The sequence below is a fragment of the Poromitra crassiceps genome (genome assembly GCF_964638095.1).
Source record: "Poromitra crassiceps genome assembly, chromosome: 15".
Classification (NCBI taxonomy): Eukaryota; Metazoa; Chordata; class Actinopteri; order Beryciformes; family Melamphaidae; genus Poromitra; species Poromitra crassiceps.
Window position 1 is genome coordinate 25,865,915 of NC_139634.1, and position 27,678 is coordinate 25,893,592.

At 42.8% G+C, this 27,678-nt stretch overlaps 1 protein-coding gene across 1 annotated transcript in view; it reads left to right on the forward strand.

The window, feature by feature from the left end:
• LOC310790336 (alpha-1,3-mannosyl-glycoprotein 4-beta-N-acetylglucosaminyltransferase B) overlaps positions 1 to 27,678 on the forward strand; it is a 42,139-nt gene continuing 14,461 nt past the window's right edge. The window contains exons 1-9 of the mRNA XM_083652012.1: positions 1 to 222; positions 2,902 to 3,069; positions 4,039 to 4,164; positions 9,027 to 9,160; positions 10,603 to 10,649; positions 12,807 to 12,920; positions 13,526 to 13,601; positions 17,831 to 17,945; positions 22,618 to 22,748. Coding sequence (XP_083508138.1) covers positions 132 to 222; positions 2,902 to 3,069; positions 4,039 to 4,164; positions 9,027 to 9,160; positions 10,603 to 10,649; positions 12,807 to 12,920; positions 13,526 to 13,601; positions 17,831 to 17,945; positions 22,618 to 22,748 — 1,002 coding nt within the window. The 5' untranslated portion in view covers positions 1 to 131. The remainder of the gene's footprint in view (positions 223 to 2,901; positions 3,070 to 4,038; positions 4,165 to 9,026; positions 9,161 to 10,602; positions 10,650 to 12,806; positions 12,921 to 13,525; positions 13,602 to 17,830; positions 17,946 to 22,617; positions 22,749 to 27,678) is intronic.

Here is a 27,678-nt window from a genome sequence, read left to right on the forward strand (position 1 = left end):
AAACACGCTTGGATTCAGCACTTCAGCGCACCTGTCCTGTCTCCTGGCAGCACGGAGGGACAGAGACAGACTCTGACTGACTGCCCAGGCAGATAGACAGACAGACAGACAGACATACTGTGAGAAATTAGATGAGGTTTCACTCCCTCAAACTGTGCTGTCTCCTGGCTGCAGCCGGTTTCCTCTCTCTCACCTGGATCACCTCCATGGCCAACGACAAAGGTAACGAGTCCGTTAGGCTACTCTGTCTAACAACACGTTTTGACTAGTGCAAATTCATTTATTTATTAACCTGCGGCATTCATTAGGCTATAACGACCTGCCTGTAACGTACTTGATGTAAAAATAATTATAGCTATTATTTTTGTAGTTGTAGTGACTAGGCCTACTGTAGGCTGTCGGTGATAAAACTTTGACAGTTTGATAGTTATAGGGAAGTACCAGATATTCAAATGAGCTTGTCCGCAATAAACAGGTAGCAGTTGCATAATTTCACTCTACTGCGACTGTGTGTGTGTGTGTGTGTGTGTGTGTGTGTGTGTGTGTGTGTGTGTGTGTGTGTGTGTATTTTTGCTTTAGTTTACACTTCAAGATAGTTGAAATTATTTTTCAGGATGGTTCCAGGGCGGCGATGTCATTCTATACTGCTGTCATTTTAGTGAAATTAATTCAGAATTCAGAACACTCTACACAGACAGTAATAGTGTAAAGTAGCCTAATGTATTACTTTCAAATGAAAGTAACTAGTAATATGTAGTAGCCTATATTACATTTTGAAAGTAACTTGCCCAACACTGGTTACAACACTGAGAATGTTTCTAATGAGAACTAGCAGCTTTACACAAGCTCACAGAGAACTATTGAAAAGAGAGAGAGGCTTGAATGTGTGAACACTTCTCAACTGTGCTGTTACATGTTAAGTAAAAAACTTTCAATGACCCATGTCTATTTATGTCTATTTTCAAAAACTTTCAAGGTCTTGATTTTTTTCTCAGATTAACACACTTTAAAGACCCGTGGGAACCCTGAGTCTTCTTCACACTGAAACACATTCACTCTGTCATCCAGCAAATAAAGTGCATATTTAGTGCTTCAGTGCTGGTCCCTTGGTAGTTTTAACTGGCCGGGGTACCAGGAGAACTGGCCTCCCCAGCCCTGGTACCCCGGGGGAACTTTTCAGTATTCAGTTCAGACTACTTTATTGTCTGTTAAATTAGCATAAAATGGAAATTTGTCTTTGGTACTGACAAAAAGACACAGCACTGGCATAAAAGACAAAGACAAATCTGTCTGTCTCTCTCCGTCTGTCTGTCTGTCTATTTGTCTGTCTCTGTCTGTCTGTCTGTCTGTCTGTCTCTCTCTCTGTCTCCATGTCTGTCTGTCTGTCTCTCTGTCTACCTGTCTCTTTCTCTTGATGGATCTCTGTTTCTCTCCCCTTCTTGCTCTCTGTGTTAGGGCTGGACGACATCAGGCACGTGCAGAGAGGGGTACTAGGTGTCCCGAGCACCTGCCCGTTTTCCCCTGATGCCCAAAGTGCCCTTTTTTTCTTCTTTTTCTGTACAGGCATGCCCAGCGCCCTTCAAGAAGAACTTATAACAATAAATAACAATTTAGCAATAAATAAAATGTCCGGACAGTTTACACATGTTGACCTTTCAACTGGAAGTTAAGTAATCGTCTGTCTCTCTAGCCGTTTTCCCACATGCGCTTTGTACCGCTAAATGACCGGAACGTGGTCTAATGCCTGCATGTGTGAAAGTTGTCGTGCCGGTATAAGCGCGACCCCGTCATCGCGGACATTTCACCAGTTTCGAGCCAGTCAGAAGAGCGGTATGCGCGATAACGGGCGCAAGTATAGAACGGGTCCAGTCATTTGCCGGCATGGCCACAGTCCTCCTCCTCCTTCAGTCACAGCCCGACAGGGACACAGACGAAGCAAATGCACGAAGCGAAATGTGGAAGTATTTTGCTTACGTTGCCGACAGCGAAGGCAAGCCCGGACACATCAAACGAAGCCAGTCTGTAAAAAGTGCTTCAACGCGACGCAGGTGAACGGATAAACAAGCAAACTTATTTCACCATCAAGAGTTTTGCCGACACGTCACTCCCCACCCGCTCTGCAGTGCCGCCCCGCCCCCCAACATACAGGCAATTTCGCTGCTAGATTCCCATATGCGAGAGCAGAAGTGTGAAGGGAAATGTCCGATATTGACTTATAGGTAATTTTCCGGTACGCATGTGGGAAAACGGCTTCTGTGACGCGCATAATATTTCTTTCCCGAGGATGGCGAAGGCATGACCCGCCCTTCTCTGCCTCTGATTGGCCTAACGTCAAACGTTGTTTATCCAATCACATTCACTTGGCTATCCTATCCTGCGTCTCTCCTTGTCTCCTGCGCCAATCAGAGGCAGAGATGGGCGGGTCATGCCTTTCGTCATACTGCCCAACTGCCGAGCGCCGACTGACTGGCGGGTCAGCAACAATGAAACCGCCCGCACCGCGGTGTTGTGCCCTTTTTAAACTTTTGAGCCCCTGCCCTTCTAAGGGTCTCTGCACGGCCCTGGACGACATGGCCAAACTCTATATCATAATATACTTCTTCATATCAGTTACACTATTAACCTTGGTCAATCAATATTTTAACACTATAAAGGCAACGGGAAAAACTGCCAAGAACGCCCTTTTGTCACCACGGACTCTGCACCTACAAACATGTCTGAAAACCCAATGTGTCAAGTCTGCTGTATTCTGCTCGAACGCATTTCACTGACTCAGAGCCCTGTGATGAGGGGGTGCTGCACCGAGTCAGTGTCTGATGCTGTAAATAATGCATATTGAAAATATCTGAAATGTATGAAAATAATTGATTGTGATGTGTGTTTTTCTGTGTTGACCACCAGGGGCAGCAATGCATCCTGATCTGCAGGCCCTATACCAGCGTCTGCTGGCGGCAGAGGCCCAGGGAGAGGAAGTGAGCCTGGATCTTAGCAGGGTTCTGGATCAGCTGAGGAACCTGTCCAGAACCAACATCACCCAGGCCAACAATACCACCACATACATCTCTGCAGGTCAGTGTCAGCCTGCAAGCCAGCAAAATGTCAGCATTGTATGTTTCTGTAATCCACGGATATGTAGAATATCACATTTCTGAACAAAAATACATTGCATATCATGTTTCTAGATACGTGTATATTATCACCGTTATGCACATCATAGAGTCTGCTATTGAAATAGCACGGTGGCCAGTAAGGGTGTTGTGGTCAGGCTAGTCTGACTGTCTGGAAGAAGCAGGCTGCAGGTCTAAACTCTGCCATTGGCTCTGACCATTTCAGTCGGAGTGGAAAGGGATTTGCCTTAGCTCCCTGTGTGTCGCTCTCAAATGCCTCCGCCACTGTGAAACATCAACAACAACACTAACTAGCAAGCTAACATTGCTACATGCTGAAAATGGCAAGTTTTGATGAAGATTTGTGCAATGCAGTACCTGCTTGGTACTTTTGGTGGATGGTTGTAAAGATAACAGAGCCTTTTTTCCCACTAGACCAGAGGAGCCAGACTCTCTCCTGCGCTGGTACAGCACGAAACGGAGATAGTCTGGCAGCAAGACTGTGGTCGGGCTGGATGGAGGGTTAGGCTTAGACTGGTCGGGCTGGATGGAGGGTTAGGCTTAGACCAGAAATTCTTTCCCATGAAGGGCCAAAACTCAATCTTGGTGGAGGGCCGAGGGCCAAAAATAAACATGATTAAATCTGCCAAATTTTAATTCGAACAGATAATCACGATGGTCCGATGTAGAAGGGTCAGAGGTCGATGGGGGTCGGCCCATCGACGATGGTCGATGCCATCGTCCATGGTGCCAATTCTAGTGTTCATTGTGAACACAACACTAATGTTATTATCATTGTTTACTTATTTCCCTGGCTGACCCTGTGTGTGTGTGTGTGTGTGTGTGTGTGTGTGTGTGTGTGTGTGTGTGTGTGTGTGTGTGTGTGTGTGTGTGTGTGTGTGTGTGTGTGTGTGTGTGTGTGTGTGTGTAGACAGAGTAAGTCAGCCTGTGTTGCGTTGGTTTCTGCAGCCCAGCATTCAGCTGTACCTGCCTCACCTGAGAGAGCATCCAGACAGCCTCAATCCCAACGTGGTCGTGGGACAGGGACGCCACGGGGGTATGTAGTACACGCACACACACACACACACACACACACACACATATCTTTATAGTCTATTCTTTATTGCCTCTATACGCCTATTTCACATTACACCCAAAGCAGCCATTTTGTGTAAAAAATGCAGAAGTAACATGATCGATGATGGTCGGCAAACAGGCATGCATGTTATTCTCGCTTTCGTTATTGAAACACAGACAACATGCACGGTTGTAGCTACTGTACATATCTGTATTTGCGAACACTTCAGAATGAAAAAATCATCATATTTAATTCCAGAATCATTACCAGCGTGTGAAAAAAATATGAATAGCGAGAGGCGAGAGGCTTTTTTGATCCCGTTTGTGAAACACCCAGTGTGGCCAAGGGGTCACTCACGGACAGCAGCAATGCATGACTGTTTCTACGCCTGTTAACTGAATCACACACACCTGTGTGCTCTCCCTCTGCCTGCAATCAACAGGAATCATCCACACCTGTGTGAGGGACTATTTAACTGTGTGTGTTTCAGCTTAGCATTGTTGATTCATTCACTGCCTCACTCTGAAGCTAACGCCACCAATCATTAATTAACCCCACCCCCCATCAACGACGATGCCATCGTCCATCGCGATGTTTCACTGTGGAACCATCGCGATGGACGATGGCATCGTCGTTGATGGGGGGTGGGGTTAATTAATGATTTATGAAGTCCATGCGGTGCCGTTTGGCTGCGCCACTGCAATGTACATTCACGTTTACAACAGGACAGCTGAGCTCTACATGTCATGAGAGACCAGCGGGCTTGGATAGGCTACTACTACAGCACAGAGCCAGGCGATTCAAACAGTAGGCTATCACTACCAGCAATATTAAAAGGCGCAAAACAATCAAACGTTAACGTTACAGATCGTGACCAACAACGTGTGTGTGTTTAATTTAACTAGCTGGCAGAAAAGGGGCAGAATTACTGGCGGCTAACGTTAGATTTGTGTGGGCTCAGTTTTGAACCTAACATTAGGTTACGTTAAGGAGAGATAGAAACACAGCAGCAGGCAGCCTACACTGTAGGGAGAGAGTTCCTGGAAACAGGCGAGTTGAATTCACAGTTGAAGAGTTGTAACATTACTCACATTGGGTTGAAAACAGGAAAGAACGTGAAGTTTCTTCTTTCTTAACATTTTCACAACACAACCGACTTCTGCTTATCTTCTCTTCCTCTCCACTTTACCGCTTCTCTGAACTGGGGATAAGGTACGCTTTGCAGCTTGTTTAATGCCGCCCGTGCGTCCCCCGTGCGTCGCGGTTGAGTGGAGTTAGCCTTTTTATCATTAAATCGGCCAAATTTTAATTCAAACAGATAATCACGATGGTCCGATGTAGAAGGGTCAGAGGTCGATGGGGGTCGGCCCATCGACGATGGTCGATGCCATCGTCCATGGTGCCAACTCTACTATGGAGCAGGCGAGGCCATGCGAGCTGCAGGTAAGGCCGTGTCATCAGTGACATCATTGACAAAAATTATCTTATGACATCATTGATGATGCCATAGGCATTGTGACATCATCAGTGATGTCATAGGCATTTTGACATCATCAGTAACAATAGGGCAGGTGATTGTGTGTTGTGCATGCCAATAGAGCAGGCGAGGCCACCACGCAGCAGCCGAGCTGCAGGTGAGGCCACGCAGTGGGCGAGCCTAGGGTTTTGGGCCGAAACCCTAGTGATTTATATTTTCCAACACAAAACAAAACATATAAACGACAAACATCTACAAAAACCAATACATACAGATACACAAACAGATTCACTCAAAAGATAACCCCTCACCCCGCAGGAACCCCCAACCGCAAACAAAGATATATTATTAGAACATTTTGCAAAGCTCGTAATGACACAGGCAGAAACAACAAGTGAACAGTCTCTACCAGGGCTGTAGTACTTGAGTACGGACTCGGACTTGAGTACGGACTCGGACTTGAGTACGGTCTCAAGACCGATTTTTGACGGTCTTGGTCTCGTCTCGGACTTGTAGTCAATATGACTCAGACTTGAATCGGTCGCGGATGAATAAAATTTACGTTACAATCAGAAGATGCCACCGACACAAAGTGTGTCTGAGAGCGGGGTGTGACAAGGCTAGTGCAGGTCGGCTCCTCATACATTTTGATTAGGGGTGGTGGTGGGGAAATCCTTTTTGTCTGTTTTAGAATAGCCTATTGGGGCAATTAGTATGTTGGTTTCATATGCTATTGTTTCAGAGTTTCGGCCAGCTTTTGTTGTTCCTGATGGGGGTGATTGGTCGACACCTATTGTAATGATGGATGGCCCATTACCTGCCTGCCAGTGACATAAGGCTCTTTCACACCGTCCTTGAAAGCCGAAAAATGCACGGAAAATAGGATCCGCTCCTCCTATGTGAAAGTCATGAACGCGCGTTGGTGGTAAATTGTTATACGCCTTTTGTCCCGGGAGCAAAGCTTGTCACAGCGCCGGTTTAGCAGGCAACCCGCCTCACTTGAAAGCGTCGGAGCAGCAAGGCGGAACAGTGCGAATGCTTCACTTTCGTGTTTTCTGCACTGCACAGCTGCACCTCCTTGGCTGGCATACATCAGCGATGTTTGGTTGTTGAATGAATTACACAAGGTGACACCATATTGATCTGCTTAGTCAGTGAATTTACTTCTATGAAATGTGTTGGCTTTCCTTGAATGCAATTAATGCAACACTTCGCTGCCAGAAAGTCGGCAGATGCACTCTGCGGCGGAGCCCGTTTTAAGGCGAGCCCGCCCACCATGCGAGTGCACCTATCCTCCCTGCTCAGCGGACTAGGAGAAGGAGGGAAGTCTTGTTGTTGAATGAATTCGTTCATCATACAGTAGCCTAGGCCAGTGGTTCTCAAATGGGGGTCCGGGGACCCCCAGGGGTCCGTGGCACTTTGCCAGGGGGTCCGCGAAAAGTTTTCAGGAAAATGAAAATAAAAATAATTTTTTTTTGCAAAAGCTTCATAGTTCAATGAAAATATGTTATGCTTTAAATCTAAAATGGTTCATGGATTACATTTTAATCTAACAAACCTATCAATTTAAAAGTCAAGCACGTTACCATGGAAACAATTACGGTAAGCTTAGCCCAAAATCACAAATCAGAATGAGGGGGTCCCCGGTATATTTTCTATCTTGTAAGGGGTCCTTGGCTGAAAAACATTTGAGAACCTCTGGCCTAGGCTACACTAACCTATGAAAATATTAATTTGGGCTAGGAGGAGCTGGAAATCCCTCCGCTCGCCTTTCAATCCGGGAGCGGGGGATTTCACCTGAAAGTACACTGCAGCACGGGAATGTGGCCGTGCTGCTTGGCTCTGTGTGAAAGCAATTATACATAGCAGGCAGATCTGCTGCTGAGTCAGTAAACCTAGAAAGATATGTAATGTGCTTTCAGGGCTGTATTGGAGGGAGTGCTGACTTATCCTATTCGTCAGGTCACTCTGGAGTTACTTCCGGTGTTGTTGCTACACAATGCTGGGGGTACGGGGCTCGCTCTCTTATGGGTTATGCCCACTGATGCCAAACTCAATACAAAAACCTGTCCGTTTACTGTTGTCTTGCTTATCACTAAGTGCGCCCGACTGCTATAACATGACTTCAGACCTGTTATGAATCAGTGGGGTCTTTTCTAATATTCGGGCTAAAAACCGAAGCTCAGACCACTTGCGTGTCTTGTTTATTTATGAAATTCACATCCAGGCTCATTATTTTGAATGGCAAGTTACCCCCAGTTCCGGGTCCCGTGCTGCCCCCCTTTCTCACGTGGCATCAGAGTGACCTTACAAATGCAGTTTTACTATGACATAATGTGTCAAGCAATGCTGAGAGCAGTAAGAAAAAGTAGGGAAAATACACTCCTAGGTGCAACAACTGTAGCCTATCTTATGAGCATAAGCTGCCTGCAATCAAATTTGTCAAAAGAAATGCAAATTTTATTGAAATGTCTTTCAAAATCTCCATTCTATTTTAGGTCATAAATAAAAAATATGCTATTTTAGTCAATAAATACAATAGTAGCCTTGGATAGCACATTGCTATGGTATTGGTCTCGAAATGGACTTGTAGTTTTGCACTCTTGGTCTCGACTCGGTCTCAACCCGACTCGGTCTTGTTCTCGACTCGGTCTCGACCCTCTCAACTCCCCCTCTCAACTTGGTCTCGACTCGGACTCGATTCACCAATGACTCAATCTGGACTTGAGGTGAACTCGACTACAGACCTGCTCTCTACCACTCAGCAAAGAAGAGACAGACGCGACCTAGCTATCATGGAAATGTCCATGGTCCCCACGCTTGGCTTCAACAAATGCATTCCATGTCGTCATATTTTCTGCTTTAGCGCCATGCATGCATACGGGCCACCCACATCTCCATGACATCTTTAAGACTTGAGACTTGACTTGGACTCAAGCTGAAAGACTTGAGACTTGACTTGGACTCTAGCTGAAAGACTTGAGACTTGACTTGGACTCAAGCTGAAAGACTTGTGACTTGACTTGGACTCAAGCTGAAAGACTTGAGACTTGACTTGGACTCTAGCTGAAAGACTTGAGACTTGACTTGGACTCAAGCTGAAAGACTTGTGACTTGACTTGGACTCTAGCTGAACGACTTGAGACTTGACTTGGACTCAAGCTGAAAGACTTGAGACTTGACTTGGACTCAAGCTGAAAGACTTGAGACTTGACTTGGACTCTAGCTGAAAGACTTGAGACTTGACTTGGACTCAAGCTGAAAGACGAGACTTGACTTGGACTCTAGCTGAAAGACTTGAGACTTGACTTGGACTCAAGCTGAAAGACTTGTGACTTGACTTGGACTCTGGTGTCCTCCACAGTGTCCTTGGTGCTGGGCATCCCCACAGTGAAGCGTGAGAAGCAGAGCTACCTGGTCAGCACTCTGAACTCTCTGCTCTACAGCCTCACACCTGCCCAGAGGCGAGACCTGCTCATCATCATCTTTGTCGCCGAGGTTACACGCACACACACACACACACACACACACACACACACACACACACACACACACAGCGAGGAGTTTCACCGGCAGGACGTAGTACTGTACATGGGAGGATCACGCTATTCCCCCCAGTTCTCCTCCCCCCCCGAACAGACTAGAGGAGGCGCTAGTGCAGTAACCAGGACTCTTTCCCCACCAGCTTCCAACCCGCAGACATGGCCAATTGTGTCTGTAGGAACATCTGACCAAGCCAGTTACCCCTGCCGGGAATTGAACCCGGGTCTCTGCGGTGGTAGGACAATGCATGCTTTTACCTCTACACAACGCCCTAATAATGTTATAGAACACTTTTTTAATGCACACACCTTCATATGGGAATACTCAACACATGCTGGCAGCCCAGCTTGCAAAAAAACTGCCTAGAATTTTCCTCTGAACACATCTAAAGGATAACTTAACTTATAAACAGGGAAAACTAGTTCCTATAGGTCATAATTATGTTCTCATTATGTGGCCCGGATCTAACTTTTCACCTGCAATGTTATGTTATCAAACTACACATGCATGAAAAGTGATATGGTTGTACGATAAGAGTGCAGAATGGCTAACACTTTATTTGGTTAGTCCGCCTACAGAGAGTCTACAGAGTATTATTAACATTTCAACAGCTTATTAGTTGACATTCAACAATTCAACTGTTTAACAGACTTTCAACAGATTATCTATAGAGTATGTGACAATCCATCAACATAGCTACATGTGACACTAGGTGCAGGTGTGTGGACCGAGAAGCAAACAGAATCTGTTGATTCCCGGCTAATAAGCTGTTACAATATCTACAGACAAAGCCAAACAGTTGAATTGTTGAACATCAACTCAACTAATGAACTGTGAACTGTTATAATACTCTGTGTAGACTTGCAGGATGAAGTTATAGGCGCGCTTCAACCCAAGCAGCCCAGCAGGCTGGTCCGGTGCTCTCAGGAAAGGGCAAGTCTTGGAAAAGAGGCTTTGGATAAAATCCAAAAGTACTGTAGCACACGGATCAAGTGTAAATAGAAACTTTTATTGAACTAAAAGTTTTGACAGTCTATACTCTGTGTAGACTGATAAGTTGATAAGTCTACACTCTGTGTAGACTGTAGGCGGACAAATAAAGTGTTACCAAATCATGCTTGAAAGTGAAACAAGGGAGGGGTGGCTTTAGGTGGAGTGTCTCACTTTGTCTCACTATGTTAGTTTAACATCCCGCGGGTAGGAGTCAGTAACACACAGGACAGGAGGTACATCAGCCTCTTATCATTTGAAAGTGGTCATACGAGGCGAGGCCTTGGAGGTGTCCCATATTCTTTCCATTGTTGCCTTGTTGTTGAGCTCACGCCTGTTTGGCATGAGAGGCAGCAGGTAAAACAGGTTTGTAACTTTGTTTCTCTTCTCTCTCCCTCTCATATCAGACGGACTCCAGCTATGTGGACAGCATAGCAGAGAGCATGAAGAAGAAGTGAGTGCTCTCTCCATCTCCTCCCACAGGGCAGCTTCACTATGACGGTCTTTCTGTTTGTGTGGCCTGGCTTTGGTTTAGTGTTAGCTGTGACCTGGGGGGATTTTGAGCCCAACCGGCTTCTTCTGCTTTTGAACTCAAAGAGCCTATATGAGTCACTTCCGTTTGAAGCCCACACACAACAGTAGTAGTTCAGTGGTTCCCAAACTTTTTGGGGCCAGGTACCCCTTACAGGGAAGAACATTTTCCAAGGACCACCAATCGTACCACCGATTAAGCATGCATACTACCACATTTGTAGGCTACTCTTAGATATTATAACCATTTGTATTATACAACTTTTCAACCTAAATACTTGATAAACATGATAAGCAGAAAAACATTTCAATATGAATCATGTTAACACCACACAACAAGAGGGTCATTTTATTAAAAAAGCAACTGGGCTCAACTTTAAAGCCTTTATAGCCCATTCGTCAAGTAATTGATCTTAAAAGCTTTTAGAAAATCAACAGTAGCAAGACTGGCATAGTCCTAATAAACACACATGTACCCCCGGTAAAAGTGGCAGTGGATAAAGCACTTACTTTTTATGTTTTATTTTTTCAAATTATTCCACGGACCCCCTGGACATGGCTTCTGCACCCCACTTTGGGAAACACTGCTGTAGTTAACTTTGTTGTTGTGTAGTTAACTCTCTGTTGTTGTGTAGTTAACTATGTTGTTGTGTAGTTAATTATGTTGTTGTGTAGTTAATTATGTTGTTGTGTAGTTAACTCTGTTGTTGTGTAGTTAACTCTCTGTTGTTGTGTAGTTAATTATGTTGTTGTGTAGTTAATTATGTTGTTGTGTAGTTAACTCTCTGTTGTTGTGTAGTTAATTATGTTGTTGTGTAGTTAACTCTCTGTTGTTGTGTAGTTAACTCTGTGTTGTTGTGTAGTTAACTATGTTGTTGTGTAGTTAATTATGTTGTTGTGTAGTTAATTATGTTGTTGTGTAGTTAACTCTCTGTTGTGTAGTTAATTATGTTGTTGTGTAGTTAACTCTGTTGTTGTGTAGTTAACTCTCTGTTGTTGTGTAGTTAACTCTGTGTTGTTGTGTAGTTAACTATGTTGTTGTGTAGTTAATTATGTTGTTGTGTAGTTAACTCTCTGTTGTTGTGTAGTTAACTCTCTGTTGTTGTGTAGTTAACTATGTTGTTGTGTAGTTAATTATGTTGTTGTGTAGTTAATTATGTTGTTGTGTAGTTAATTATGTTGTTGTGTAGTTAATTATGTTGTTGTGTAGTTAACTCTCTGTTGTTGTGTAGTTAATTATGTTGTTGTGTAGTTAACTCTCTGTTGTTGTGTAGTTAACTCTCTGTTGTTGTGTAGTTAATTATGTTGTTGTGTAGTTAATTATGTTGTTGTGTAGTTAACTCTGTTGTTGTGTAGTTAATTATGTTGTTGTGTAGTTAACTCTGTTGTTGTGTAGTTAACTCTCTGTTGTTGTGTAGTTAACTCTGTAGTTGTGTATAGTTGACTCTCTGTTGTTCTGTATACTCTGTTTCTCTACTCTCTGTTGTTGTGTAGTTAACTCTCTGTTGTTGTGTAGTTAACTCTGTTGTTGTGTAGTTAACTCTCTGTTGTTGTGTAGTTAACTCTATTGTTGTGTAGTTAACTCTCTGTTGTTGTGTAGTTAACTCTGTTGTTGTGTAGTTAACTCTCTGTTGTTGTGTAGTTAACTCTATTGTTGTGTAGTTAACTCTCTGTTGTTGTGTAGTTAACTCTTGTTGTGTAGTTAACTCTCTGTTGTTGTGTAGTTAACTCTATTGTTGTGTAGTTAACTCTCTGTTGTTGTGTATTTAACTCTGTTGTTGTGTAGTTAACTCTGTTGTTGTGTAGTTAACTCTATTGTTGTGTAGTTAACTCTCTGTTGTTGTGTAGTTAACTCTGTTGTTGTGTAGTTAACTCTCTGTTGTTGTGTATTTAACTCTGTTGTTGTGTGTAGTTGACTCTCTGTTGTTCTGTATACTCTCTGTTGTTCTACTCTCTGTTGTTGTGTAGTTAACTCTGTTGTTGCATATACTGTAGTTAGCTCTCTGTTCTGTAGTTAACCCTCTGTTGTTGTGTAGTTATTAACTCTGTTGTTGTGTTGTTTAACTCTCTTGTTGTGTAGTTTTCCCAGGGAGGTGCTGTCAGGACTGCTGGAGGTGGTCTCTCCCTCACAGTATTACTACCCCAACTTCACCAGCCTCAAAGAGACATTTGGAGACTCCAAGGACAGAGTCAAGTACATTCACACATTCCTACATTTTCACTTCATATGTTCTCTTTAAAGTAATAATCTCAAAGATTTCCATGTAAATAAATGTCTGTTAAGTCTCTCTCTATCGCCGACTGAGTTAACACAATGGTGATTGATGGAAGCCTTTGCATTTTCAATATTGCACATTTAAGAACTTGGTGTCTGTGGTGACAATTTTTTGGACTAACGTCTTGCAGCAAAGTGTTGTATGTCGCCATCTTGGGGTCCTTGCGCAGCTCACATAAGATGGGAGTTTCCCGAGCCGTAACTCCGCCTGCTATTGGTCCATGATTGGCAAGCTGCGCGATCACTGGACAGGCAATCTGTCAATCACCCCCTTTTCAATCTTGGGACGGGCATTGCAAATTAACATAGGTTACAAATGTTGTGATACATGACATCAGACATTTTTGATAAATGTTATATGTTTCTGTATCTGTCCCTATCCAAATAAATTATAAATTAAATAAAAATAATTGTGTGTGTGTGTGTGTGTGTGTGTGTGTGTGTGTGTGTGTGTGTGTGTGTGTGTGTGTGTGTGTGTGTGTGTGTGTGTGTGTGTGTGTGTGTGTGTGTGTGTGTGACCTCAGATGGAGAACCAAGCAGAATTTGGACTTCAGCTTCCTGATGTTGTACGCTCAGGACAAAGGGACCTATTATGTTCAGGTAGGGGTCAAAGTTTTTTTTGATTGATTGATATATTTATTGATTCAATAAAAGCAGAATTGTGCAAGACAATACAACAAAACAATATTGATCAAAAGGAATAAAACACAATAAAGCCCAAGGGCTTGTTTCCATTGTGGTCCTTTGTATGGGACAAGTGGAGTGAATGTATGTGTGCAGGTGTGAGCGCGTGTGTGCGCGGGCAACATAAACAAACAAAAAAACATTAAACAACACAGCACTCAATGACTGATCAGTCATTGAATGAATGGTTATTTAAACAACAACAAAAATGCACCAATCAATAAATAAAAAGAGAGACCAGCTCATATAATAAATCAAAGACCTACCATGGGTTTAAAAACTGCGAGCATACAGGAGACAGAAGAAAATAAAAGGTTAGGAACCCATTTGGGAACCAACCAGCCATTTTTTCAAGGCAAGCTTAAAAGAAAACCTGGAATTAAGGGTCTTTATACTCTCAGGGAGTTTGTTCCATAAAATAGCTGCTGAATAAGAGAAGGTACATTTACCCTTTAAAGATTTCAATTTGGGCGGAACAATGTTGGCAGTGCTTCCTCTGGAGTAGCCATGTACATCACTGACTTTACAGAAGTAGTCAGAGAGGTAGCGAGGAGCCTCCCGTTTAAAAATCCTGAAAACCATGCACAGTTTGATCTGAGAAACCCTCTCCTCCACTCTGAGCCACCTAAGGCTAAGGAAGTGAGAGGGGAGGAGATGGATTCTGGGATGCAGTTTCAGGATAACCCGTATTAGTTTATTTTGAGATGTCTGAAGCCTGCTTTTGAGTTTCATGGTGATTGCCGTGAACCAGGAGGAGCAAGCATAGTCAAAATGACATTGAATCAGAGCATCAGGTCAGCCTCTCTAGTCTATATTAGGTGTCAAAGGTCAGACTCTAGTCTGTATTAGGTGTCAAAGTCAGACTCAAGTCTGTATTAGGTGTCAAAGTCAGACTCAAGTCTGTATTAGGGGTCAAAGTCAGACTCAAGTCTGTATTAGGTGTCAAAGTCAGACTCAAGTCTGTATTAGGTGTCAAAGTCAGACTCTACTCTGTATTAGGGGTCAAAGTCAGACTCTAGTCTGTATTAGGGGTCAAAGTCAGACTCAAGTCTGTATTAGGTGTCAAAGTCAGACTCAAGTCTGTATTAGGGGTCAAAGTCAGACTCTACTCTGTATTAGGGGTCAAAGTCAGACTCAAGTCTGTATTAGGGGTCAAAGTCAGACTCTACTCTGTATTAGGGGTCAAAGCACAGATTATCTAGTCTGTATTAGGTGTCAACGGTCAGACTCTAGTCTGTTTTAGTGGTCACAGGTCAGACTCTAGTGTGACGTGTACTTTTCATTTCTTTATTTAACCTTTATTTAACCAGATAAAAAGAATTGAGATATGAATAATGCTGGCCTGGCCAAGAAGGCAAGAAAACAAAATCACATGTAAGAGCATGACAAAAAACAATACATACAACATTGAGAACAATGGAAACAAATTAAAAGTACCATATACAAAAAAGCACAGGTCCAAGGACATAGCGGTCTGAATGACACATTTCGACAGGAGCAGCTACATTCATTAATACACAGGACAAGATGTTACTATCCCTACTGCCAAAATCTGAGGTAAAACACATTTAGAAGCCCAATCCAGGGGAATAACTTCTTCCAGACTACCTTCATCAGCTTCCATAGAAAGCTCAACACATCTGGCACACTCTTATACAGCCGGTAGGGCACTCCATTAGGCCCCGGAGCTGAAGACGCCCTTGCACGTCTTACTACTTCTTGAACATCTTTCCACCTTGGTGGGCTATCATCACACTGGCTGTCTGTTTCACCAATGGGTGGAATATCAGAGGGGAGTGCCATCTCTCTAAACCTTTCCCTATCTTTGTGCACCTCCTCCAAATACTCCTCAAGCTTCTGCTTCAGTATACCATAAGGCTACCATACAGAAATGACCAGTACCTCAGTGATCCTTTGTTTGAAACTAGCCAGAAAACAGAAAAATTGAATCCACTTCAAGTGGAACTTACAGGTCATTTCAGGACCAGGGGCCAAAAATAAGAGAGACACATTTTTTCAGCCTCAGTCCTCACACTTGGGACCTGCAAACAAAGCCAAGTGCTGGATGTAAGGCTGCATGCAGCTGTAAACCTGGAACAGATATAGCAGGGTAACTTGCCTAAAATGGCTTTGTACATTAAAATGTGCCAACCAGAGAATATAAAATACAATGTTGAGTCCTATAAGCTGCTACAGCAGTCCCCAGACCCCACTTTGAGAACCACTGTCCGACTCTATCTTTGTCTTCTCCATCTTTATCTGACTGTCATCTCTGTACTCTGTCTGTCTCTATCACAGGTTTGCAACATTCAATCACTAGCTCGTCATCTCTTCTCCAGAAATGAGACATCAGGGCGGAGTGAGGAAGCAGGCTGAAATATTGCAGAAATCACTTATGATTCAGTGACAAATGAGCAGCTGTCTTTGAATTTCCCTGTAGTTCTACCACATTCTGTGGTACATCCAGAGACTATCAAAATATGGATGTAGCCTCCGTGATGTCCCCCTGTGGTTTGTGGACTCCCGTTTTGAAGCCTTGAGTTTCGCATTTGACCGTCGCCATCTTGGACGAGAAGAGCCTGGTGTATTCAATTCAATTCAATTCAATTCTCTGTGATCACTGGCCGTAGCCAATAGTCTGCTTTATCATATATTTGACTCTAAATACGACCATAATTTACTCATTCTGTATTGAAGAAGACTTGAAAAATTGCGATTGAGACCATAAACTCATTAGGAAAGTGTTTACTGAGGTCATAAATCAAGTGAGAAGTAGGGTCATTTTCCCATTGACTTCTGTACAAGTGGACTTCTTTTTGTAGCCATAGACTATATAAACTGGTGAGTTGTATACAAATTCACTCCCCGTACAGTTGCTATGAATGGGGAAATTAGCCATAGATACCAAAACTGTTTTTTGAACCATGCTGTAAGCATGTTTATGCTGTAAACTCGGGCATATTAACATGAGGTCTATGGGGAATTATTCACTTTTGAAACCAGCCTCGAGAGGCCATTTGAGGAACTGCAGTTCTTGGCACTTCCGCGTTTGCTTCATTTTTCCAAGATGGAGGTTGCCACTTAGGTAAATTCTGAGGAAATATAAGGAAGGTATAAGGGGTTGAGCTAAGATTTAACACGTTGAGTGCCAAGGACGAGATATCTCGGCTTACATAATCCAACCGTTGAGTGCCATAGACGAGATATCTCGGCTTACATAAACATTTTTTTTTTTTGACGGTGGGACATCGATCAACCCCTTTTACGTCTCCTATACCAATATTGGAGGAAGAGAATGTGTATAATCTATTTTACCGACCAGCTAGGTGGCGACAGTGCTCTCCAGACAGAGAGAAAGCCGAGCAAAAAACAGCCGCGGCTCCGCGGGAGAAAGCCATTCTAATTTTCAAGGAAATAGCTGGGCGAAAACGCTTTCGATTTCACACACACACACAAACACACACACACACACACACACACACACACACACACACACTCGAGTACCTTTGAGCATAAATAAGACCAGAATCGCAAAAGCTTCTTCAAAGCTCTCAGCCGACACCTCAAGAAACGAACGAGCCCGTTTTACAGTAATCCAGACTGCCCGAGAGCGGCGCGGAGCCAGCAGGAGCCAGCAGCAGCCAGCAGCAGCAGCACAGACGGAGGGAGGAGTTTGGAGACACACACACACACACACACACACACACACACACACACACACACACACACACACACACACACACACAATACAGTATACAGACTTGCCCAAGGGCACCCATAATCACAGGCACGTGAGGTGGTTCTAAAAATCCATTTATCTCAAAACTCTCTGAAAATCTCTGAAACCATGCTGTACTCAACGGCTAATATCTACATAACTACTAACTCTACAAACTAACTCTTTTAGACAGAGAAAGCACACATTCTATTAGTTCTTTTTAGATGATTGGTGTTCACGAAGTCTTAACAGAAAAGAATCCTCGGCTCTTGTAAAATGAGCCAGAATCCTCAAAAAAAAAACCTAGCAGAACCTACCTACAGCATTGAAAAAAGGGCTGGCAGTCAATGTGTTAATACTCTATTCTATAGACTCATATATCGTGTGTGTGTGTGTGTGTGTGTGTGTTTGTTTGTGTTTTTTCCAGTTGGAGGATGACATCATTGCGAAGGCAGACTACTACACCGCCATGAAGGCCTACGCCACCCAGCAGGCTGCAAACCAGTGGCTCTTCCTGGAGTTCTCCCAGCTGGGATTTATAGGTGTGTGTGTGTGTGTGTGTGCGCGTGCGTGTGTATGGGGATAAACACATTTAAATAGATGCATCCACACATACTCAAACATATCTTGGTGACATTAAGACTCTTTGGGTCCTGGTTATACCAGGCTCAGACTACACAAATTCAGCCAGATATTAACACCATTTGGTCGCTCAAGCCAGTGGTCCACAACCACCGGGCCGCAACGCATTTGGTACCAGGCCCCGAGCCTGGTACCAGTGAAACCTGGTACCAGTGAAAAAATAAACATAGGCTATAATATTATAGGCTGTGTGTGGTAGTTGCATTGATATTGGCGTACAGTATGTATGTGCTGCACCCTTACTCACCCCTGCCACACCTACAAACACACATGCACGCGAGGTAATTAAATGGTGATGGCCCGCTGATACATGTGCAGGGTGCAGCGAGCTTGACAAAACGTCACTTGAGTTTCTTCAGAATAGGCAGGTGAGATAAATGGAGAGCTAACGAGACAGCACGGAGGGTGCACCACGCTGAGGAAGCGGCAGGGAGAATGGAAAGAGGAAGAGACATGCAGACTGCACCTGCACCTGCACCTTCCCTCAGCCCTGCGCCCACACATGCACGGGAGGTGCGGTGTGCGGTGCGGTGTGCAGTGAGCTTGAGAAACTTCACTTGAGTTTCTTCAGAATAGGAGGGGGATATAAAAGGAGATCCGCGACGGCGGCGTGCAAATGACGGTGGGCTGAAAAGTAGGCTATGTTTGACATCTCTGCATTCTGGATCAAAGTCAAGGCTTTATCATTATCTCTCCCACTGCAAGGAAAATACGTGCTGTGTGTCTAACATCAAGGAAGTGTCCTTGGTCCACTCTTCTTTTTATTATATAAACGATATGAAGTCAGCCTGTGATTTGTTTTTCTATGCAGATAACTCTGCCTTATTAGTCTCTCATGAAGATAAGAGCGAGGTTGAGAATATTTTCAGCACTGAGCTGCAGAATGTCAGCAGATGGCTCTCTGATACCAAGCTATCATTGCATCTTGGAAAAACTGAGGCAATTCAGTTTGGCTCGCAGGCCAAACTAAGAAAATCCTCAGCGTTTAAGGTTGAGGTAGGAGAGACTATAATAAGAGCCAAAGAGTCCATCAACTACCTTGGTTGTATTTTAGATAGTCATCTCTCAGGTGTAAACATGGCTGAAAAGGTTTTCACTAAGATAAATCAAAGAATTTACAGACCCTAGCTGGGGCTCTTGTGCAGAGTCTGTTTGATTATGCGTGTACCACATGGTATAGCAGCACTCACAAAAAATTAAAAAAACAAGCTTCAAACCTCTCAAAACAAGTTAATTAGTATAGTTCTTAAGCTTCCCACTTGTACTCACCTCGATCCCTCCCATTTTGCGAGTCTTGGCTGGCTCAAAGTTGATGCTAGAGTCCAAATGATCAAGCTATGCCTATTGAAGAAAATAGTCCAGGGGGAGGTTCCCAAATATCTCTGCAACTATATTAACCCCATTAGAGACAACCATAAATATTCCACCAGAGGGAGTTCTACAGACTTTGTTCCTTATAAATTTAAAAGCATGATGGGGAAAGAATCTTTCCTGTACTCTGCAGCCATAAAATGGAACAGTCTCCCCAAACAGATAAAAACTCTCCCGAACCTAACCAGCTTTAAAAAAACAGGTGAAAAAATGGCTTTTAGATAACTAGGGCAGTATTGTATTTCTTATTTATTTTATTAGTGCCAACGAAGCGGCAGGGCCACTTATTGTATTTGCCATTATTATTATTCTTCTTCTCCCGGGAAGTTCGACTTCCCATGCATGAAAACTAACCAAACTTTGCACAAAGGTCCAGTCCCATGCCAAACGTCTTTGATGCAAATTTGGGGCCAATAGTCCTAACGGTGGCACTACAGCGACCGTCTAAAGCAGGGGTGCCCAAATTATTTCCCATGAAGGGCCAAAACTCAATCTGGGTGGAGGGCCGAGGGCCAAAAATAAATGTTGTGGAATTACATTAAAATGTATTGTGTTTTATAGAAAATTAACATTCTAAATCTAAAATAACATTTCAATATAATAATCTACTAACTATCTGTTTGGTAATTGTAATAATTTGCAATTGGTTATGTAAGGGATAATGTATATTGAGGCAGTGATTACGGGGGAAATAATGACCGACAGGTGAATGATTGAGCCCGACGCGCAGCGGAGGGCTTAATCATTCACCTGAAGGTCATTATTTCCCAGTAATCACCGCCTCAATATACATTATCCCGCTTAGAACACGGCCTACAACTAAATCATTCAATAATCTGACAAAAATAATTATTCAAATAGATTTTTTAATAGCGTTTTCAACGACAAAGCGTTTTCATTCGTAATTGGCATACAAGACACCACAGCTGCAACTGGTTGGCCTAATTAGTAGTGTCTGCTGACAAAAAGCTCTTATCAACTGATTAATCCAGGTGTGGCAGAGCAGCGGTCGGTTGTCGAGAAATAATGACCGGTGAATCTTGTTGATTGACCAATCAGAATCGAGTATTCAAGAGAGCCGTGTTCTAAATATATTTAAAAAAACATCTGCATTTGTGGGGAGCTTAAACATTTAATCAGTAAACACCCAGTTAAAAACAGTTGTATTTTCCACCTTTGTAATCAAGAGAGAAATTTGACTTAATTCACAACTTGAAAAATCCTCAAGGTACTTTGAAAATCAGTTTCGTAGTGGCGACGTATATTGTATTCTTTCAAAACAGCCACTCTGTCTGCAAATGAGACAAACCGCTGTTGAATTTACTTCGGTAAAAAAATACTCGTCTTGCCACTCCGTCCTAAACTTTCTTTTGTCAGTGTGCCACTGCCGTGACTGTCCATCTTGCTGAGCTGGTGTAAAGCCAGTGACTGGGGAAGGATCAAATATCAGCGCTCACCCCCCAACCAGGTGATTCAGCCAACCAATCAGGAGCAATCAATCCTCAGATAGCAATGCCTCACACCCGTGTGATAGAGTCGGGGAGAGAGAATACAAGCTGCACAAAATTAATGTTAATCGTAGATAGAAGAGTCCCGACATCTCCATTCAGGCACGTCGGGCAACTGCCCGGTGGCCTGGCCTGCAAAAAAAACAAAAAAAAAACCCACCCCCAAATCCGTAGCGGGCCAAAAAAAAGAGAGCGCGGGCCAAACTTGGCCCACGGGCCCCAAATTGGTCACCACTGCTCTAAAGTTTCAAACTTCGAAAATTCATAAAAAAATCAGGCATACGTGCTATGGCTTTGCAACTTTCACCGAAATGTGTGCCCAAATGAGCAGAAACGTTTGTACAATGCAACCTATGGCCAATTATGAAGTCTAAAGACCGCAAAACTGCAAAAACTGTAAAACTAATTAAACCCTACTCCTCCCACATTTTTTCTTCAAACGACACCAAACTTCAGCATCTGCATCGTTAGACTGTCCTACACAAAAGTATCAAAACAGATTTTCGATCGGTCAAAAATTGAGCCCACAGTGCATCAAAACGTTGAATTCTGGCCCCGTGTATAGCCTAATTGCCTTAATTACCTATGGCAATTAGGTTGTATTTGTGATGTCATCAGTCAGTCAAGCAATTGTGATGCCATCACTGATGTCACTCGAGCAATTGTGATGTCATAATAGCTCAAAGCCTAGAAACTTGCCCGGCCACGACCCATTGCTGCACAGCAGCTATAATTCTTTTTATTATTATTATCATGTTTTAAATTGTATTTCAATCTTTTAGTTCCATAGGATCACAATTTTTAGTGTAGTTCTTAATTGATCTGTATTCTTGTATATTTTAGATTGCTTTTATTGAGATTTTAGTCTGTGACCTTTTTAGTGATTGTTTGGCCGACTGTTAGTCATGTTTGTACTTTCACGTCTTCTTTTATTTTCTCCTAAACTTAACTCTATCTTTTTACACCAAAGGACCACAATGGAAATAAGCCCTGGGCTTTTTTGTGTTATCCTTGACGGCTTGTACATATGCTTTTGTGTATGCTTATTTATTTTGCCTCCTTTGAGCTGATGAAATGTATACCTGTGGCATTTAAGACGTGTCAAATAAATTCATTCATTCATTCATCACACCCCCCCGCCAGTTCACAGCTAGATTGTCAGTATTAAACCGGTCTAAAAAAAGGTTGGGGACCCCTGGCTTAAGCCACGCTCAAGCCATGCTCAAGCCGCACTGAAGCGATCGTTCAGGATTCAGTCCTATTTTCCAAGCATGAAGCGTGAAGCTGCCAGGCATGAAGTCAATGGAAGTGGGGTGGGGTCAAGGTGCGCCGAGCGAGGCGCTGAGGAAAAGTGAGTGCTTCTTGTGTGACCGGTTAAGTGTGAGCTCAACTTCAGTGGCTTTGGTGTATGGTTCGTGTGAACAAAGGCTAATGTAGCCTATAGGGAAAAATACCACAACCTACGTCAAAACGTCATCTTTGGAAAAGAAAAAGCAGCTGTGTGTGAATTTCTAAAATACAATATGGGGAAACGGAGGTGTAGCCATGAGCTGGCTTGGTTGGAAACTTTCAATGACACTGGGGTGTAAGATACAGTAGGTCCCTTCATGTGTCTGTATATGAACAATGCTCATTTTGTGTGTGTGTGTGTGTGTGTGTGTGTGTGTGTGTGCATGCGCGTGCGATCCCCAAGGCAAGATGTTTCGTACCCGTGACCTCCCGCTGATAGCAGAGTTTTTCCTGATGTTCCACAGAGACAAACCCATCGACTGGCTGTTAGACCACATCCTGTGGGTGAAGGTCTGCAACCCTGAGAAAGACGCGGTGAGACACCTTAACTTAACTTAACTAACACACTTTAACTTAACTTAACTTAACTTCACCCATCGACTGGCTGTTAGACCACATCCTGTGGGTAAAGGTGTTGTAAACCACTTTGCCGGGCTCAAAACGCCACTGAATGACCAAAAGCTTCACTGTTAACTAGGGCTGTCTTAAATGATTATTTTCTTTTTCTTTAATCTAATGACAATTTTTTATTAGATTAGTTGATTAATCGATTAAACGATTTTTTTTTTTTAATACTGAACCTCAACTTCAAAAGGATTGCTGACAGATTCATGTTTAAACTGGAGTCATCATCATCATGTTCCATCGAGTCGCTTGCGACCCATGGTGACTCTATAGATTTCCGTCCTCCAACTGTCTCTCTCCTGTATTTGATGTTTCAATCTTCCCAGGTCCTCTTCTTTTATGGTGTCAATCCATCTTGCTTTTGGTATTCCTCTACCCCGACTTCCTTCAATCTTTCCCAGCATAATATCCTTCTCCATCCTACCTCCTGATCTCATGAAATGTCCAAAATATCCAAGTTTCTGCTTCTGGATGGTTGCTTCCAGAGACATTTCTGGTTTTATTTGCTCAATCACTGACTTGTTGGTCCGTTTTGCTGTCCATGGTATTTTTAGGACCCGTCGCCAACACCACAGCTCAAACGCATCTATCTTTTTCCTTTCCCCCTTCCGCACAGTCCACGTTTCGCTGCCATGCCCAGTCTCTTCTTGATCTCCCTTTCACACCCTCCTTTTCTGTCAAATGTCACTCCTAGATAGTTGAAATTGTCAACAATCTCAACCACCTCATCATCAAGCCTGAATTCACTCAGCTTGTCTGTAGTCAATATTTTGGTCTTTTTCAGGTTCAGCTGCAGTCCCAGAAGGGCACTCTGTACTTTCACCTTCTTTAATATTCTCTTTAGGTCCTCTGCACTTTCTGCCATCAGACTCAGAGTTGTGTCGTCGGCGTATCTCAAGTTGTTGTATTTACCTCCTCCTATCCTAATGCCAGCTTTGTCTTCATCCAGTTCCGCCTTTCTCATGATGTATTCACTATAGATATTAAAGAGGTATGGTGATAATATACAGCTCTAGCGCACGCCTTTCATAATTTCAAACCATGTGGTATTTCCATATGCTGTGCGTACAGTTGCCTCCTGTCCTTCATAGAGGTTCTTCATCAGCATGATGAGATGTGTTGGTATTCCCATCTCCTCAAGGACCCTCCATAATATTTGGTGGTCAACACAAACTGGTGGTCAACACAAACTGGAGTAATATGCAGTTAAGATAATCACTGGCAAATAAGTGTTATTTCATTAGTGTGGGGCAAGGAAAGTAATTGAAATGATTTAACTTACATTAATTAAAGTGACTAACGTTATACTAACAAACACATTCCACGTGTTGATAATCCTAATATGCGTTATCAAAAAGTGAGTTACAACCTGGTTAAAACAGGACTAACTTGGTGCTTGCTGTCTGCTGCCCATCAACAGGGATGCGCACTCCGGGTATAACGTTATCGTTATGTTTATGTAATTTTCAATTTGCGGAGTATAACGTTAGGTCTACAGGGCAGCACAGTTGGTTGACGGTCTAAAATACTCCCACACTTTAGTTGATCGTGGGCGATGTTTTCTAGCTTGTCCTGTCCCTGTCGCTTGTGAGTTGGGAATCACAAATCCATGTGATAGACGGAGCCAACTTCTAACGTTGGCCACTTCCGCTAACCAACAACAACAACAATATGACTTCCGGTCGGATTTCCCCTGAAATAAAAGCCATTCTACACAAGTGTAATGCACACAGAAGCCATTAAAAACTTTTATTTTGAAATCTGATAATGGAACGGTATGGTGGCTGCCTGGTGACATCAAGATATTTTTTATTATTGCGTGGGAACGAGATAATTAAAGGATGGCTTTACCGATGATCAACCCACTTTGTATCATTAATAATCTCGGTAATATAAGCACATGGGCAGCCTTTATCTTCTCTCTCTGTTTACTTCACAGAGAAAAATGCTCTTGCTGCTGTCTGCAGAAACTCTCCCCCTGCCAGCTGCAAGTCATTAAGGCTCGTTAAGGCTCTCAATGCATTCTCTGGGATGTGCGCATACTTAAAAAATAAAAATAAACACTAACAGCCGCCCTCGGAGCAGATTCCACGTCTCCAGCAGAACGTCCGCAGCTTCGTTGTGACGAATTGTGACGTAAAATGCATCAGAACGGAGCGCTTTGCCAGTGGAGGAAATGGGAGATCTCCATGAAGAAAATACAGAGAGAGGTAAACACTGCCCGTGTGCTTATATTACCAAAATTATTAATGATACAAACGCCTTAATTATCTCATGACCACGCATTAGTAGCCTAAGTTGTGGCCACTGATGGAAATTGCAACTATTTTGGCCGAGACTCCTCCCTCATTAAGAGTACTGTCGTAACAACTATTGGGGCCCCAATAGACCAAATCACCGTGACGTCACCATGTAAACAAATTTACTTCCGGGTACCACTTGGGGAAGGCGGCAGGTTTAAATGTGCGTGTTGTCAAATAAATGCTGTCAAACGCTCTCGCTGTTTTCGGCCGACTACTTTCAATTTAAATGGTTAAACGGTTGGTAAACATGCTTGTCCGACGTATCTAGCCTTTCCCCTGTGTTTGTTTTATGTAGTGTTAGCTAGCTAATAACGTTTGTTTGTCTGTCAAACTCGCTGTTTTTTTGCAGACTCGTTAACGTTACAGACAGAGCTACTGACGCCACATTAATTTAATTTAGCTTCAAGTCTACTCTGGTCTGGTCCAACAGGTAAATTAGCTAGTCTGGTCTCCACTAACGTTAGTGAAAGTGTTGTTATGAATGATATTAAACAACAACACAACACGGACGAACCATTTTTGTCTTCTTTGTCTGTTTTTGTCTTCAACACGTCAGTTTGTGCCGTCCACCGCCATTATAATGTGTGGACCTCAGGGGTACCCGGAAGTAAATGTAAACATCCCCGCTGAGTGGGCTATAGTTGATCAGTTAAATTTAATTGGTTAAGTATGACTGTAAAATGACTTTCCATATGTGTAGAAATAGGATTTGATAATCATCACCCCATACCTGATATATAAATATAAATATTCAACGGTACAATAAGTACAGTTGATTCAGGTAATTCTCCATGGACAATGAGCCGTACCCAGAATAGCCTCTCAGACTGAATCCAGTTAGCTGACAAGCGATAGTGAGTATGACTGATTTTCAAAAGTTGGGGTCTCCCTTTTTACTAAAACAAAGGTTTTAGGTGTAGGTTTTAGGGCGTTCCCCTCAAATGTGTCAAACTGTATCAGTACAGTATCAGTACAGTATCAGTATCAGTACGAGTATCAGTTTTACTGCATGCGTCAGAGAATTCAAAAGATGTACATTTGTGGTTAAACCACACATTGTTCTTTGGAACAACACAGTTAATTTCTCGTCTATGCAGCTCAAAACGGTTATATCTCGTACTTCTTGTCAAGAACAGGAAGTCTCCTACACAGGGTGTCTGCAATGGTTGTCTGCACACTTGAGCACATACAGTACTTTGACATAAAAATATCAGGTATGGGGTGATGATTATCAAATCCTATTTCTACACATATGGAAAGTAATTTTACAGTCATACTTAACCAATTAAATTGAACTGATCAACTATTGTGGCCCCCTAACAAATCTCCAGAATAAGCTTGGATATAATTGTTACGACAGTACAGTTAATGAGGGAGGAGTCTAGGCCAAAATAGTCGCAATTTCCATCACCACGCATTAGTAAGTCGTGGCCACGACCTACTACTCATCCGTGGTGCCCACGTAGTGTAACATTACACCGCCACTTGGGAGTATTAGGAAGAGCACGCACTTCTTCAGCTCATGCACACCACAGAATTGACCTATCCACCTCATTTCTAGCTGTCATGATGCCTTAAGTGAAATACGGGTGCTTCTAATAGTATTTTAAAGTACATCATTTACGCATCATTGGCAGAGTAGCAGAATGCACACTCAATATGCAGATTATTACCTAAATATACAAAAAGGGAAATGCACGCTTGCACAATCTTGTCTGATTTGTTGACATTTATTATGAGCCAATATCTGAGAGGCATAGCTTTGATGTAAACAGCAGATAAAATGTGTGCGTAATAACGTTCCCCCCCCCCCCACTGATATGATATATATATATGCATATGTATATGTATATGCTACATACAGACACTAAGACAAATTCCTCATAACTTGCAAACTGTGGCAATAAAAGAGATTCTGATTCTGATTCATACCTTCACCAGTCTCCTTCCCTCCCTTTGTCATATGATATACATATTCTGTGTGTTTAAATTCTGTTTTCTGAATTCCTGTGGAATGATTCAATTGAAGTTGTATGCTAGTTGTAGGTATCCTAATGATTAATTTTCCTCTAGATTTTTTATGAACCCCCAACCTTAAAGTTCAAACTCCGCCTATGGTAGGAGGGGTATATAGCAATGGGATTTTCAAAAAGAAAAGAAAAATAAATCACACATAGCTGCATCTCGATTTTTTTTTTTTTTTTTTTTTTTTTTTTAAGCAGCTAGCCAAATGGAACTGCTCCCTGTGATGTCATTTGTGCATGGATGACATCACTGGTCCACAACTTAAAATTCTTTACAGTTTTTTACTGATTTTGTAATGATACAAAGCTGGTTGAAAATCGGTCGAGTGTTCCTTTATTTAAGTAGACTACTGAAAGATCTGTCCAACAGCCATTGTTCTTGACCTTTTGCAAAGTGACTCCTCCACCATGCTTTGGCATTTTGTTATTTTGCCCATACAGAGAGAATGGGATTGCACCAACATGTTAATCAGGCTAGTCAGGCTGGTGAACTAGAATCACAGGTTTGTCATC